Source organism: Scomber scombrus, chromosome 13, assembly GCF_963691925.1.
Source record: "Scomber scombrus chromosome 13, fScoSco1.1, whole genome shotgun sequence".
NCBI classification, from domain to species: Eukaryota; Metazoa; Chordata; class Actinopteri; order Scombriformes; family Scombridae; genus Scomber; species Scomber scombrus.
In genome coordinates this window covers 8,319,718-8,336,980 of record NC_084982.1, presented here as the reverse complement: position 1 = coordinate 8,336,980, position 17,263 = coordinate 8,319,718, and the positions used below count along the sequence as shown (strand labels likewise).

The following is a 17,263-nucleotide window of genomic DNA, read 5'->3' as shown; positions in this document are numbered from 1 at the left end:
CTCCATTACAAGTAAAAGTCCTGCATGAAAAATCCTACTTATTAGCAACAAAATGTGGTTAAAATATTGCAGTAAAAGTAGTGGTTTGGTCCCTCTGAGTGATATATTATTATATATGACACCATAACATTATTAATATTGATATATCAGTGTGTAAACAGCATGTTACCGTTGTAGCTGCTGGAGGTGGAGCTAGATTGAGCTATTTTGTATACTTCTTTGTTATTAGTTACATGTGTGCTTAAAATGTCTAATGTAAAGGTCTTTGCCATGGTCACATCTGCCTGATGTATCAAATATGTGTTAAAATGAGGACAAAACAATTCCCTATTGCATTCAATTTTATTATCCCACTGTAGGTAAAAAAAATTATAACAGCAGTTAAAACAGTAGTGCAAGGAGGGATTCAACAAGCTTACATTCATTTCCAAACAGCTGACTCACCGTAGAGACTAATATGGACCATATTCAGAGGAACAATTTAAAAAACCTACATGATTTGTAAATGAAGTAGGCTCTACAATCAGTTGAGTCCAATTGTGTAGCACCTTGTCACAGCCATAACCAACAGCAGTTCAAAGACAAGTAGGAGACTCCTGGAGAAACCTGGTGCATCAGAACATCAGGATTCATAGATACAGAGACTCGCCCTCTTTTTCCCTTTGGGGGCGAATCAGGACAGGAACTGTGACATAAAGGTCACGGCTTGGTGGATGTCGTCTGTCAGCTCCTCCGGTAGTGACAACACCACTGATGTCAAGCTGTGATTTATTTCTAATATCCTGCATAAAGAATAGCACATGGTTGTTGTTTTCAGATTGATGCTGCATTCATTATTATCTCTGCCAAGATAACATTTGGATTTTCACTCACCAGTTGATGTAGTGAACAGCCAGCTGAGGCTCATGCCTGGAGCCTTCCTCTATCACTAGAGACTGTTTCATCTGTTTGAAGTTGGCCTCGATATCTTTCTTCATGTCAGAGAAGGCCTGAATTCCTCTGAAGGAGCTAATGACTTGCTGCAAAGTCAAATAAAATCATATAGGATGATGAATGATACATAAAAACATATAAGAGTACAGGTGAAAAGCTGATACATATGGTTCCTTACATATATAACTGAGAGCTGGTGGGCGATGTATTTATGACTTCCTAGGTGCCTGATATCCTCCTCTAGCTGTTGACTCAGAACCCAGAGCTGGTTCAGTTTGGCAATGTGGGAGAAGTATTCTGCAACAGAAACACAGGCTTACATTAGTTACAGGAATCTGTTTTGATTGTGTGATGAGCCTGCATGAAGAGGTGTGAGTAGAAAGTCCCCCTCTTGAAATGTTAAGATCACGTTTACATGAAAAGTGTGAACAGAAACTAAACTTTCAATAGTGTATAATACTAAATTACAAGTATCAGTCATACATTCAAAATATTACTTAGCACCACCTGCAGAACCCCTGTTGGTGCTATATAATGGGTGGTGTCGGTGGTTTACTGGCTTTATATTGAAAAATGTTCCTAGTATTTTGCCCCCCTCATGTACGGTATGTTATTTGAGTGGACAAAATATTAGGAACACCATTCTATATCATCCACTACAGTACACCACCACCACCCACTATGACCGCAATAATAAACATAAGGTGGAATTATCACCTTTCTGACCATGTCAACAAAAAACTGAAATGTTTAAGTTTCATAAATGTAAAATTTATGGCAGAGCGGTTATATTGGATTAAATTACACCTGCACAGGTGTACCCAATACATTGGCAGAATGCATATATATTGTTCAATTACTAATACTTATTAATCAATATGTAAGTATAATTTTAATGCTGTTAATAGTCACTAACTACTTATATATTTTTGGGTAGTTTAATCCATAGAAATGAATCATATCTTATAAACTGGTATTATTATATTTTAAAAAAAGCAAAGTAACTATTAACCATAGCAGAAATGTGAAGAGTAAAAGGTGCAATACATTCCTTTGTGATCGAAATACCTCAATAAAGTACAAATTCCTCAAATTGTACTTAAGTTATTGAGTAAATGAGAAAATAAGTAACTTGAACTCAATTCCAGGTTGTATAAAAAGTTCCTGATGTTTTCAAATCTGTTTTATCTAATCTATGTATATACTGTATTGAAAAGCAATGACAGATTAAATTATGCTTCTTCCTCTTGCGGGGGGATTAACTCATGTCCCTCTCTTCTGCATCTCTTACCATCCATTTGCGGCCTCTCCAGCATGTCAACTGGGCTGCCTTGAATGAGGAACACCTCAACACGAGGAAACATGGCAGACAGACCCATCATGTCCAGGTAGTCCTGAGGAAACACACAGACCAGCTGATTTCTGTACAGTTTCAGCACCGACAGTCACATTCTTCTTATTTCAAGCACATTTAGAGAGATATGTGGAGTGAATGATTTAGTTATTACAATAGATGTGATACCTCCAGCTGTGGCATAGGCTTTGGTAGATGTTCAAGGCACTGCAGCATCTGGTCAAGAATCTCTGATCCTTTAAGATACAGCAGGGAAAAAAAGTAAAGAAGTGAAGAGCTACCCAAGTCAAATTAAACTCTTTAATACGTTGTCACACGGACCTTGAGTCTGGAAAGTGTCTGATTCCTCTGGGCTGCAGCCTTGCCCCAACTGCTCCTGGAACTATAACATAAAACATCACAGCAAAAAAAAGAGCGTCATATAATGAAATGGTTATGAACAGTGGGACAGACTGCACAACATATTTGAAACCAGTCCAAATGTCCTGGTAGGTTGTAACATATGTTTAAGTTGGATATGATTTCTTCAAGTCTGCTGCTTTTGAGTGCTCTTGTAAATATTAGACTTATGAGACAGGAGCCTGTTTCATGGAAGTCATTTTACAAGCGCTGCTCGTAAATGGTGTCAAAGGCCTATTTCACAAATGATTTCCACTTGCAAATTGCAGATACATTTTCTGAAGCCTGCAGTCATCTCACATCTTCACAAACAGGCAACGAGTATGATATTCTACGTGATTAGTTAAATGTGTCAAAGTCAAGAGGAAAGGAAATGTTCTCTTGCTGCAAATTGCAAATTGTAATGTTGCAACTTTGGTGAAAGTAGAAACAGGAAAGTGTGAATTTATGTTTCACGGTGTTATTAAAAAATAAAATAAATGTGTGAGAGCTCTGCCTTCATACAAAGACGCACCTGCATTTGTTTGGCTTCATTTTTTTATTGCAGTGTTTTCAGTCAAGCAATGTGATTTGAATTGTGGTGTAGCAAATTAAAAAAGCTTTACTTTGCCTAAATGAAAAGAAAATCATATGAAAAACAAAGTAAAGATGATGAAAAATGCATTGTGTGACTCCTTATGATGGTCATACTGACTTTAAGTTGTATGTCAACTCATTGTCAAGTGCATTTCTTGTCATCTTTCCTCAGCATGATGCATGGTTGACATTAGCTGAGCTCTAATTCAGTTAGTGTGTATGATATATCATACTTTCAAGATTTTGTTAGCTTTGGTTCAGCTGATGGAGACACAAATATGACTTTTACTTCAATTTCATTTGACAGCTAGATGGAGATGGATGAAACAAACTGATGGGAAAGTGTCAAACAGGTTGACCTACCTGCTGCATCTGTGCTCTGATGAGGAGGTCCAGCTGCCCACAAAAACACAGCATCTCCAGGCCCACCTGCTCCGGACTCAGCTGGACCGGCATCAGAGGTCTCTTCACCTGTAGCTCCACTGACCACAGCAACCAAATCAGTAGGCCTGTCTGTCTCACATCATTTCTCTTTACTTCTTTATCTAACACAAACACATGCCGGCACTGTATTTAGCATGTGCATATGACATCCATCCTACAGGTCTAAAGGGAAGGATGGAGATTATAAGGATTGAAGGGAAGGGGAGAGGTCAGTGTGTTGAAATGAGACGGAGCCCGTCACCTGCAGGGCGCACTCCTCCGAGAGATCCATTTAAACATCTGGCAGGTTTCCACAAAAACGCTCCAATATTTTTAACAAAACAAAACATGACGTTGTTGATGAGACTTACCTTTAAAAGCTTCATGGTAGACGCACGGCTGACAGAGCGGCTCTGATGCGCTTACTGCCATATCTGACTTCCACCGGCTGCGATTCACACACTATAGTCTCCTAAATTTGCCCCGCTGACAAAATCCATAAGGAGCACATTAAGGAAAGGCGGCGGCCCGGTGGATGCAGGAGAAAATTAGATACGGCTCAGTTTGTTTGTTTTATTGCATTTGATCGGAACTATCCAACGTTGATGAGAGGGGAGCGTTCGAGTACCAAGCGTTCAGCAGGGTTAAATAAACACTAATACTGTCTCTCTTTATCCGCAGATCGTCGTTTTTTTGCAGGCGACGTTGATAAAACCTGGGCCGTAAGGTGATGAGTGCATGATTGTGCCTCCGAAGGATCCATGCAACTATTGATAGTTTGGTGGAATAAAGCAATGCCCACGCCCTTTGCAACAGCAGCCGTGCATTCGCATTCTGGCATTTGCGGTGTTGAATGCCCCCCCATCCACCCCCAAACAGACTGAGGACCAGCCTTTTGCTATGATGTCATGTTTTAAGGACCACAGCATCACTGCTGGAGATGCAGAAAGTACAACAGCAGGTATTTTCACTCTAGTCGAGTATTTACATCTTTTATCACTTCATACTTGCAGGCTCCTTCACATTTCAGAGGGAGATATTCTACTTTACTCCAATAAATGTATTTGATTTGTTATACTAATTACTTTTTTAGAAAATTATGCATTGTTACAGATTACCAAGATATATCAAGCAACTAAAATTGACGTACTTTGCATCAATAATAATAATAATGTTATAATATAACACAAAAAGGCTCTTTTATCTATAGAAAATGTATGCATGCTTGCTGCTAAATTTGCAGTTAAATATTTGAAATGGTGGGAATTGAGCAGGTCAAAGTGGCATCTGAGTGTTTGAATGTCAGATCAACTTTAAGTAGTGAAAGCAGTTAAAGAGTAAGATATGAAAGCAGTTGGAAAGTCAGTTATGTTACAATACTTAATGGATCGGTGTACTGTAGGAAAATATAACACTGGAATGGGCCATTCAGTATAATAAGTACTTTTACTTATGATACTCTAAGTAGATCTGGTTGCTATACCTCTGTACTTTTGCTTAAATACAATTTTGAAACTAGTACTTGAGTATTTTTACAGTGTGGTGTTGCTACTTCAACTTACATACAAGAAGGTAAATGATCTGATTATTTTAACACTGCCAGTGGAGGATCCTCAAGGCACAAACCAACTCTGGGCTTGGTTTATTAAATAGCAAAGTCAGACAGAATCCTCCAATCAGGACTCAAAGTGGGTCTTAATAAAATACAACTGGCTTATAAAGTTTGTCACAGTTTTACAGTATCCAAAGTGAAAGTTGGAAATAAGTTCTTGACAAAATAAAGGCATGAAGACATTTAAATAGTGTGCTAAAGTAATATATCTCCTGATACTATGATAATATCAGTATGGCGTTATAAAAAAAAAAACAACAACAAAAGAAACAAAACTAATGATAATTTTCTAGCAAAATTCTAACTCACCTGATTCTTTTCAACACTCAAATATACAACAATGTACATATTTTCGTAAACAACCTTAATTTCAATAGATAATCCTTTGTTTACAAGTGCACCTGGAGGAAAAAAATAACATTTATATCCTTTTGCATCAAATGACTTCCTTGTCCAAAATATACCGTATCGGCAAATCTTGTTTGTAAGCCTGTATCAAGAATAAACACTGCGGTCCACATCTGTACACATTTTACTCCTTTTCATAACAGCAACTATACATCGAAAGTCAAAACGTCCAGGGGCTGAAGCAGAGAGGACACATGCTGGATTTTGACATCTTGGGACCACAACTGTTATTCTCAGTTTTCTTTGCTGTTCAGTGATGGACCCATGCTCTGACTCACAGGGACTCCAAGCTGAGTTCCAGTTCTGGCTCTGAGTTTGTCAGTTTTTATTGACGAGTACCGGGGGGTAGAGTGAGGTTGGCCATCAGTTCGTGAACAGAAGCGAATATCGTACACTCACCTGAGAGAAAGAAAAAAAAATACAGAGAATTAGCAAAGGTGTTTTGTGTCAAGTGTAGATGACAAAACTGAATATTTAGTTGATATCAGTTTCTGTTTGGGGAAATTTGATATCTGTTTTTCAGTACAGTAAATTATTCAGAGTTCATCAGCTGAGAGTCTCACCCTGTCTGGCGGGGTGTAGCTCATTGAACCTCTTAAGGATATTAGAGACCAGCAGCGCTGCCGCCCCAGATGAGCTGTGCTGTCGGGGGATGTCGGCCTGCTGAGTGACGCTGGTGGCCATGTCGTACACGATGGGCACAATAATGCTTACTGGCTCCTGTGGCACCGGCGTACGCTGGGTCAGCTGCAACTGTGGGGGGCAATGCAGTCGAAACAACGCAGGGTCAGGCATGTCAACGCGTTTCAAACAATGATACACAGGTGTGTGACTTGTGTTCCTGGTTGTGGAGAGCTGATGGTGAGGCACTGCGGAGACTTACAAAGAAGAGCATCTTGGACTTGAGCACCACAGCGATGGTTCCAGGAGGAGCGATGGGAGGAGCGCTGGGCGGGATGGTGAGACAGAACTGAACGTTCCACTTGAGCTGAGCAGCTTGATCAGGGAACTAGAGGAAGAGAAATAAGGGTGAAGGATATGAGAGATCACTTTTTTTCCCCCTCCAACACAAAAGGTCTAGTTCAGTTTGCAAATTCATAGATTTTATAACACTTTAAGGATGTTGAGATTCTGCTTAGCAACTGTTTATTACAAAAGACTTAAGAGATCAAAATCTTTAATTACCCAAATAAACTGACAAGCCTCATACATGATTAAATACATGAATAACAATTGTTCTTAGAAACCAAAAAAACCCACCAGTTCAAGCTTCATGATGCGTACGCAGTCCCTAAGGATGATAGTGGGTGCCCCCAGCAGCTTTGTGAAGGCATTCAAAGTGTTATATTTGAAGGGAGGGCCAGCAACCTAGAAAAGAGTACAAAAAAGATGGATTAATTGCATAATCACATAACCACAAGTGTGGGTACGTTTGGGTGAGTGGACTTAAAGGGCACGATCCATGATACAAATATAAAAAAGTGGATGTTTTACTATTTAAAAAAAAAAAATCAAATTCAAAATGTAAGACTGGAACCAGCTAATTATCAAATGAGTAGCTATCTTATTAGAATTCCTGTCTAACACCACATCTTTAATTATGATCAGCTGATAAAATGTTTAAGAATAATTCAGGAATTTGGCTTTAGGTGCATGCTGCCTGTACTTACCCGTGTCTCAAAGAACCTCTCCAGTACCTGAAGCTCCTCTGGTGACCAGGGACCTGTATTTTCTGGAGTGACTTTGAGCTGCAGCGTCTGGTAGTTCTTTGGGTTGAGGGCGACGCGGCACTTGAGCACCTCCGTCTTGAACATGATCACCCCGGGCTCGTTAGAGTTTACGATGGATAACTGGAGGAGAGGCGACAGAGTAGGGGTGAGTGACGGGAAGTGTAGAACAGATCATATCATTTGAAAAACAAAACACAAAAAAATCATTTCTCAAAAGAGGATGATTTGTGCAACGCTCACATTGGCCTCCTGCTGAATGATCCTCTGCAGGTGGCGCCTCATGATAACTGAACCCAGGAAGCGTTCCAGTGGCGAGCAGAGGTAGCTTCCTGCCAGGCCTGGCACCAGGCAGGGAGTGGGTGAGGGGAGCAGAAGCACATGCAAGGCATTGTGGGTGAGGATAGTAGGAATGGAGGCAGCCCAGGGGCGCTGAGGTAGCTTGCGGGGTGGAGGCATACTGGTAGGCATGACTTGTGAACCTGAATAAAAGAAAGAGACGGATTTACAAAAAAGGTAAACAAACATTCAGAGAATAGTTCACATTTGAAATAATCTGAATGAACATGGAAAGAGCAGTACTTACTGGTTCCAGCACGTGGAGAATGAGGGTCAGGGATAGGTGAATGCAGCGAAGGGTTACCAGGGGACATGCCGTGGATCCTTGCCCCAGGAGAAGGCCCTGAGACCTGGGGTGAGCCTGGCCACTGGCCCCTATGGCTGGGAGACACCATGGCATATGGAGAGCTGGGGTCTAGAGCACCTAGGGTAAAAAGACATGCGTCAGACTCACATAAACGCTCAACATTTAACAGATGAAAACAGATTCAGATATGTGTGCCCACTTTTTACATGTCATTTGTCATATGCTTGCTCATTTGGTCAGTGAAGATTTTCAGATTTTCAGCCCCTTGCAGCCCTTGCCCAGCAGACCAGAATTACCACCAGGCCAGCATTCATGGCCACTGTGCTGCTTACCGTGGGGACTGGCAAAGCTGGTCTGGCCCATGGCTATGCCCAGAGAAGACGGAGATGGGGTGGGCCCAAAAGGAGAGGGTGCCCTCAGAGCTCCGCTAGGGGAGCCAGAGGCATGGATGTTCCCTGCACACACACACATACACACACCATATCACGTCAGCCACTGAGGTTCTCCTGGCGCACGCGCACACCCACTCACTCATGAACACGCATGCTAAAGCTGGGCAGGAGGGCTGTAAGTCTCCGGCTGGCGGGCTGAGATGGAGCAGAATGGGAGGAGCCAAACTAAATGCATGCTTTGTTCCCTCTTGGCTGTGAGGTGTGTGTGCATGGTGCGTGAGAAACAACTGATCTCATGGTTTCACAGAATTAAACATGGGCGCACGTCATCGCTCTTCCTTGTTCTCTCTCTGACATGCGCACACTTTGCTTTTGCAACAAATAAACAGGTTAGCAGAGATGATGACGACAATGATGTGATACATTCAAAATCAATGATCTGTTGGTCACAATGCTGTATGGCAGGCTGACAAGCTCGAGATGACACAAACGGTACAGGTGGTATTCACTCACACGTACTCTGACAAACACCAAAGCACTGTGCTTCCTATTACCTGGTGACTGTGTGGGCATCATGGATGGTGACGGAGTTACGTTGGCGTGGTAATTTGGTGGCGGTGAAGTGAGGGGAGGGTATACGCCTCCTGCGCCTCCCCGCATTGTCTGTGGCTGCTGTGGAGCTTGCAACTGGTTCATTAGACTGTCCATCACATCGACGCCCACCGGAGATGGTGGGTTATCGTCTTCATTGACAGAACGTCTGCGAGCATCCTGGTTGCTGTCCACAAACATGTTCAGGAATGTCTAAAACAGGGAAAGAGAGGAATATTATCTGGAATAAATCTTAATTTTATCATTCTATTCTTGTCCAGCTGGGTTTTTCTTTTTTTTTTTTTTTTACTTTGCCTCTATGCCTGGTTTACCTTGAGTCCTGGGGCCGGATAGAAGCCCTCTACAATCTTAGTATTGTCAAAGAGACTATATGCTCCGTCTCTGATGGCGACCACGCCACGGCTGCGGCAGTAGATATCAATGCAGTACATGTTTCGGAACGCCAGGCGGATGTGTGTGGGTGACTGGGGTAGGATGGAGAAGCACTGGTAGGCAGTGTTGGTGCGCTGGGTCAGGCCCAGCATGGGCACTGTTGGTAGCTTGTTAATAGCATTCAGAGGGGCCTGTGTGTCGGAAAGCACCTAGAGAAACAAAGAAGAAATTTTACACGGGAAAGTACACAGGAAGACCAAAGTGAAAGTAAAAGCTTTGTGATATGAAAAACAGAGAAAACAGCAAAATGTTAACTCTTCATGACTGTATGAGGAGCTACATGAAAACCAGAACCAGAAATTTTAAGGAACAAGAAATTGGAAATATCTTTTCTTTAGATTGCAAATACCAAGTGCAAACATGCATGTTGTGGCTGTATTTTCATAACAGTGTTCCTGCGTACCTGCAGCAGCTGCATCACATTTGGGTTCTTGTTGAACATCTCCTGTAGCTGATGGAGGATGATGTTGTGGCAATTGGAGCAGCCAGAGTTTGGCCCCACGGTCCCCAAAGCGAGGTGAAAGCGCTGGCTGTTGGAGTTCCACTGGATGGTGACAGAGCTGCCTTTGGTGGTACCGTAGCACAGAACCATCTTACGGTAGTTATACAACCGCACCTCTGAGAACAGGCTCAGGTAAGACGGCATCTCTGGAGGGAAGCAGTCACAATGTGCAGCTGTATTAGATGGGTATGTCTTTTTTGCCTAGCATCAATTTAACAGAGTGATGCATTCATGTTCATGCAAACTGTGCACAGATAAACATGAAGATCTGATTGCTTGCTGAAGTGAAGCTGATTATACTGGATTTTTAAGTGTTATATAAATACATATTGTTCATTTAAGTTGAGGCAATGCTCTCAGCACAAAGACAACCCCAGTTCAAATAAAATGTTTCATTTTACTTTAAAAAAACAAAAACAAAACATCATCACTTTTCAAATGTATGTAATTATTTGCATGAATCTCTTTGATTGTAACTCCATGCATCTGCAACAAAATGGCCAGTAATATACTCACCAATTTAAGATAAACTGACCTTCATATTCATTCATGCGTTCTCTGATTTAAGTGGAATCTTTGCTATACAGTTGACTGTGCGCGTACCTGGCAGTGCACGAGAGAAGTTGAGGACACACTGGTACAGCTGACTGATGGCGTTCCAGTCATTAAGGAACATCTCTACAACTTTCCGCCCACCCACCGGCTCCGACAGTGGGTTTTCATAGGTCAGATAGACGTGCCGCGTTGAAGCTGAGAGGAGAGACAGATTGCAGTTCATTCAGAGGCTGGAGTGTCTAGCAGACATTGACAATTTCTCTTATTTATATGAAAACCGGAAAACATTCTTCGACAAACCGCTCATCTATGAAAAATGACACCACTTGCTAAAATTGCTACAGGAGTGGTTATTATGTCATAGACTATATCAGAATTTGGATGTGTTGGTTATATTAATTTGTCTATAGACTGTTCTGTCTTAACGCAGTTCTTAAAATGTGATTTTCTTTTTATGATTAAAAATCATTTTAATCTATGTAGGTTAAAGAAAGAAATCTTAACTTTTAGCGATGAAATGGGAACATGTGGTGTGTACCTTGCTCCTTGCTGTGTGTGCTGTTGAGCGGGCAGTTGGCCAGCACCAGTTCAGCCACCCATGTTCGGTTGTTCCTGCCCTGTAGACGGATGGTGCAGTCAAGAAGGGAACGCTCTAAGGCTCTCCTGGTCTCCTCTCCTACGCCTTTACAGGGAGGAATCCTGCAGGACAAACAAAATGATATATATACTTTAAAGTCCCACTGACTTTATTACAGTTTTTCATAGTTTGAATAGAAATTTTGTTTGGTTGTCATTTTATGTGAGCATAAATACATGCAGATGTGCTTGTGAGTGCATTACTTTAGTAGACGTATGGCGTGACTGTTGCGATCTCCTTCCACTTGGACGCCCTGGTTTGGAATCTCCATGTTGGACAGCTACTCGTAGACAGACACAGAGACATGCAACATTAGCCGATGCCAAGCTTGATGTGCTTTAAAAAAAAAAAAAAGAAGATATGTGTAGGAATGGCACAAATTAACCAAATTGTCAAAGTGCAGTGACATGCCTCTGTTCTGAGGCCAATGAAAGGCATGTTGGTATCACACATCGCCACTAGGTGAGCCAGCTCCTTGTTGAAGGCACACATTTCCCCAGACCGCTTAGGCTTCTTTGGCTCTGGGTCCCCCTGTTCTCCAGACACCTACAGATCAACGGGAACAAAAAAAAATGCACATTGAATAAAAGCTAAATATGTATCTTTTATCTAGCTGGGCACATTTGTTTTTCAAAGATTTAAAACAAACAAACAAAACATGATAATTTCTGTATGATAAAATATTGTATATACTCGAGCACTGACTGCCTTTCTCTTAGTCCCAGGTTTTGCCCCTCTGCCTGCTGTAGTGTCCTGGACAAGATGTTCTAGGTTGGGCTTAAAATGCTGCAGGAGCTGGGCGCACATGGGTCCGTCCTCTCCTTCCAGCTGAGATACAGACAGGAAGGAGTACTTGTACTGCAATGCCGTAGGATTGCTTGGTACTTCAAGCATTTCCACCAACTACAAAGAACAAATAAGATGCATTACAGAGATTTAAAAACAATTCAAGTACAGACATGGAGAGTGAAAGGGAGGATGTAAAAATGGAAGCAGTATTTTCTTTAAGTAATTTTGGTTTAGCTTTTTTTATTGGTAGGACACTCACAATGTAATACTGTGGAAGACGTGTTAGCTTGATGAAGAGTTTATGTTTGGACAAGTTGCCAACTGGGTGAGAAGCTGAGTTGGAGAGATGAAGGACATCAGTGCACACGGTGGGAAGGTGTTTCACTGACTGTCGAGAGCGCTGTTCCCCCAACCAGAACCTGGCCACAGAGAGAAAAAGAGTCAGTCTCTAAATGAAATCGAAGTTGGAAATTTCCCGAAATGTCCAGAGTTTGTACTCTTATTCCATGCATTCACACTGTTGAATAGTGCAAGACTCTCACAGCCTGGAAACTCATCTCAACACCTCATAATATCTTGCCTCTAGCTTAGCCAAGAGTTGGAAATGAGAGCTACTGCTACTGACTGCTTCTGTCAATCCTGACGAGGCGTCAGACTGTCTCCTACTGTTGGCTTTTTGCTCCTTATCACTTCTATCTACTGAACTGCCACTGCTCTCTTTCGCCTGTGCTAACACTGACTTTATAATGTTAGCTGCAATAATATATTTCATGTTTATCGAGGAGGCTGACTTACTTCAGTTGTTGAAGCCAAGATATAATGCGCTTCATATCATCGTTGATGGTCTTTTCAATGTCATCCAGCATGGACTGATCTAGAGTAAGAGATTAGTTTTAGGTTCACTGAGCATATGAAGCATTAAAAGTAAAACCACAGAGCAACGAAGCCTGGAATTAGATTATTCTTGACAAATTGTTGATTCCCTTAATCTTACATAAGCACTAAAACCTTAACTAGGATCACAACACAGACTAATGTGAAAAAAAGTTTAACCTCTACCACAACCAGTTGACTATATCTGCATATTACTATTTGTTGTTCTAAATTTATGTTTGCTCCTACTTACCTAATCCATACAGCATAGGCTGGAACATGCCAGAGTGCAGGTCCACAAAAATATGTAGACACTCGGAACGACCACACGGCTCAAGTATTGGAATAACAAGTGTTGGTAAAGCCGTCTCGATGAACGCTGAAATAAACAGAAACACTCTCGATTACCTATTTTCAACACTGCAGATAACATAAAACCATGGTTACAGGACATTAATGCACTAAAGGAGAGTGAACTTTTAAACCTTTGCAACTGTTTCACTGTTTGGCACAAGGCTGTAGCTGCAATGGGAAACAACACTAGTTTCTGCAAGTTTGTTCAATATATACCTAAGAATGTGTGAAACGTTTAATAGAGAGAAGTAAGAATAAATACATACAGTTGTCACTGGGATTGCTGGTCTTCAGAATAGCCTTCAGTTCCTGTAGCTTCTGATGTGAGCGGGCATGAACACTGTCGATCAAAAGCTTCTCCACTGACAGATGGTCGATCTAAAGAATAAGCGAGAGAAAACATTATTTTTTTTAATTATTAATTTGTAAGATATTTGTACAGCGAGTCATACTGCCCCAAACTTCATATAGCACTGAAAACATATGTCCAACTTACCTTCATGGCCCTCTCCATTAATTTGGAGTCACATGCAGGGAGAGGAGGTTCATGAGATATTTGCAGTGGCTTCGATCCATCTGACTCATCAATCTTGATCGTGACTTTATGTACTGATGCTGTACCCGTTTTCCTACCCAACACCAGTTGGCTGAAGACAAAAAGAAAGAAACAGATTAAAAAAATGGTATTTTTTCCCCAATAAAAAAGTGAACTATTAGTGTTTACAGGGTAAATGAATGAATGCATATATGCACATGAACAATGTTATTTAAAATCTTACTTCCAGACAGTGAGCGTGAGGTATTTTGCAGGCACATATCTCTCCTCCTGCACCAGATCTCCCCATCGCTCTCTGATCAGCATCAAAGTCTGAGAGTGTAGGACCTCTAACTGCAGTGACAGACAGAAGGAGTCTGGAAACAGTGCAGTTAAAGAAGACACAGCGTGGGAAATACTCAGTCCAGGTGAACAGAGATAAAGTATCATACACATCTTTCCATTAGCATTCAAAACACACTCACACACATATCCTCCAACACTTTGTTGGTAAAAGGGGCATTTGTGCCCAACACAGACTGCTCTTTGACATGGTAAGCTGCACTGCTAGTGATGGTGGGGGAAAGGCAGAGCAGAGATGTACTGATTAGCATTGTGATTAGCACAGTCACGCTCAGCTCGCATGCTTGATTAGGATCTTTGATGTTAGTATGAATGCTAACAAGTTGTTGTTTTTCCTGTGCCCGAAGACTACATTTTAACACAGCCTGATGAGTGGCATAATGAAAGAACAAAATTTGCCTTTATATTATATAATATTAATATTTTTTTAATTAAGTGTCCTGCCATCTCATGTCCCATCCCTCATGGTTTAGTTTCTAAGTACAGTGCCAACAGGTGTTGAAATACACATCCCCATGAGAAAAAATTAAACCTCACATGACCCAGCTGAGTGACAGATATTAGTGAAACCACTGCTGCCCTTTCCTCATCTCATACAAAAGGTGGTTGTGTTGTTTGAGAATGAATGAAGGAAGAGGAGTCTAAGAAAGATGCATTTCTGCAGCTGTGTTTCTCATTGGAATGCTGCTCTTGTCTGCTTGACCAGTCAATACTCTATATGCTCCAACACACAGTCCTGTCCTACTGCAGTAGTTCACAGCAGACTGGGACATGAGCCAAGTGGATGCAGGCAGGATGGACACAAAATGCCTGTGAATGTGCATGGACAGACAAACACAGACAAAGAAAGGATACGCAAGCAGTTGTACATGTCCTGTAGGGGTTTTTCATCCGCACACAGACGTGCCTGGACCAGTTCATGGATGAAGTTCACCTGCAAACTGTGGACCAAGGCTCGGCCATCTGTCAGTATGAAGGGAGGAAAGAATGATTGGAGCATGGATATAGACAAATAAGGGTAAAATAAAAGTAAAATAAGTCATTTAAGGGAGAGCATTAGCAATACAGTATACTGTCAATCAGTTTTCAATGGTGCATGCCTTACCTCCAGTTTCTTTGTCTTCTACCAGAATCTCCAGCTTCAGCAGCCTCCAAGGAATATCCGGGTCATCTCCCATCACCGTCAAAGTGGCCTCAAACTCGCCTTCCACACGAAACTTAACACGCCCATTAGCTAAACAAACAACCAAACATATGCATCAGATCTCCTTATCACCAACACAGCTGAAAACTGGCAAACTGTTAAAATATACCATAGTGGGTTTACACATGCTGCTTACCAACTGTGAGGTTGGCTAACTGAGGAGGTAAGTCTGTGGTGACAAGACGGTGCCGTAGAATCTGATTAAGCTGGCTCAAGGTAGTCTGCTTCTCAGACTTAGTGATGGGGTCTGGAGGAATGATTTTATCCTACACACCAAAAAAATTGGACAAATGAGATGAGTTTGATCTCCCAGCATTCTTTCATGTTAGACTGTAGACCAACAGTCATAGCAAGCAGGACAGTGAGTTTAAACACTAACTTACTCGTATGCAGGTGGGCAAGCGTGGGTATGACCCTGTTGTGAGTACATCGATGGCGAAGGGGATTGCAAAGCTGGGTAAACGTGCATGTACCAGGGCATCTCTGGCCAGTGATGCAAGCCTATCTGCGGTGTCCACAAACAAGATGGTCTGCTGATCCAAGAAGCTGGAAATCATCTGTTCCCATAGACACCATTTTAGAGAGGTTCAGAGCAGGGTCATAAATTGTGTGTTATTAAAATCCACTTTGTCAGAGTGATTGTATTCTGTGATTGTAGTCTTTATACACACGTACCGCACACTTTTCGACTTTCCCAGCATTGCTTGCCCACTTCACCAGGGCTAGGAGACGTACAAATAGCTGCCTGGTACGACTGGCAAACTGGACAATCTCAATTTTCCTGTAACGGGAACACGAATCAAAAGTTGAAACAAATTTTAAAACAATAGCTTACCAGAATATGTTAGAGAATGAAGAAGTCCACATAGAGGAAACCTACCTTTCCATGTCAGTTTTTCTGGGAAGTCTGAAAGAAGAACATTAAAACCATTGGTTACTGCCATTTTCCTCATCCTTAAAGAACAGCAACAGTCCACAATTACTACCTGACTAAAAATCTGTACATTTCTGGTCTGAGTCTGCTCTGACCTCAAATGACACCTCATGTGACACTACTGATGTCCTCAGTTGGCAGCTGAGAGACAGGGGATCAACGCGGGGGGAAAACTAGCTCTGGGACAGCAAAAATAATGAAGTACTCCATGATCAACCTGCTGTAATGTTAGCGTCCCTCCAAAACGCTTCTCTGAAAAAAACTGAACATTAGCTATAACGTCAGTCACAAAATGTAAGATGTGTTTACTTGTACGCCCCCTCTCCTCACTTAGTTACTTGTGCTTACTGATTTGTTACACTCTGAATTAGAGCTTTTCTCTAAAAATAAAACCCATATCCTAACTTTAAGATTAGTGCCAACAGTCGACTTTAATGTTTATTACAGAGGCTGGAGATGAGCATCCTCTTGAGTTTACCACAGTTAGCCGATTAGCCCCCCGGTTAGCTTTGAGGCCTACAACGCTAAAGATGTTACTTACAGTTCCGCCAGCAGGGTAATTTCATGGTAGGTCCTCTGGAGAAGAAACTCAATGAGCAGGCTCAGTCGTACCCCTTGTGTGGCCGGGGTCCCAGGTGGCGGTGGCTGAGGACCCGAGACCACCGGACCTCCGAGCGGGACGAGCTGCCCATCTGACCCGATCTGCACCGGAGCCATTTTACAATGACGATAGGGACTAGCGTTAGTTAGCTAGCGCGGCTATGCACACCCAGCGCTACAACGGAAGACTTATCGAGTGAGTTGTAGTGGCTAACTCCTTGTAAAGATATATTTTTTCGCAGTCTCACAACATTTCTCTCGAGAGACGAATTTCTCTGCATGGACTTGGTTTTCCTGGGTGAGCAGAAAACTCAACAAAAACGCACAAATTGGTAACTCATTACGGAGAATACTCAATGCCGCTAAGCCGCCATCTTTGCTGTCGGGTATAATTGCAGTTCAA

At 41.9% G+C, this 17,263-nt stretch overlaps 1 protein-coding gene across 3 annotated transcripts; it reads right to left on the bottom strand.

Moving 5' to 3' along the window:
* Window positions 1–5,027: 5,027 nt before the first annotated feature.
* Window positions 5,028–17,263, bottom strand: med14 (mediator complex subunit 14). Of its 3 annotated transcripts, none has more exons than XM_062431948.1 (29): window positions 16,802–17,263; window positions 16,207–16,233; window positions 16,002–16,107; window positions 15,710–15,883; window positions 15,463–15,592; window positions 15,228–15,356; window positions 14,978–15,085; window positions 14,004–14,136; window positions 13,721–13,871; window positions 13,491–13,602; window positions 13,124–13,249; window positions 12,793–12,871; window positions 12,257–12,416; window positions 11,914–12,111; window positions 11,620–11,754; window positions 11,412–11,488; window positions 11,110–11,270; window positions 10,620–10,766; window positions 9,918–10,162; window positions 9,394–9,663; window positions 9,025–9,274; window positions 8,411–8,533; window positions 8,019–8,195; window positions 7,676–7,914; window positions 7,376–7,555; window positions 6,966–7,073; window positions 6,589–6,714; window positions 6,269–6,458; window positions 5,028–6,104 (listed from the first exon to the last, which is right to left on the bottom strand). In XM_062431948.1, exons 1-29 carry the CDS (start codon window positions 16,975–16,977, stop codon window positions 6,031–6,033), a joined length of 4,311 nt encoding a protein of 1,436 aa, XP_062287932.1. In that variant the 5' UTR covers window positions 16,978–17,263; the 3' UTR covers window positions 5,028–6,030. The 3 variants fall into 3 exon arrangements, with proteins under 3 accessions (XP_062287932.1, XP_062287931.1, XP_062287933.1); XM_062431947.1 differs by having other exon boundaries at window positions 5,029–6,104; window positions 11,902–12,111; XM_062431949.1 differs by lacking the exon at window positions 8,411–8,533 and having other exon boundaries at window positions 5,029–6,104; window positions 11,902–12,111.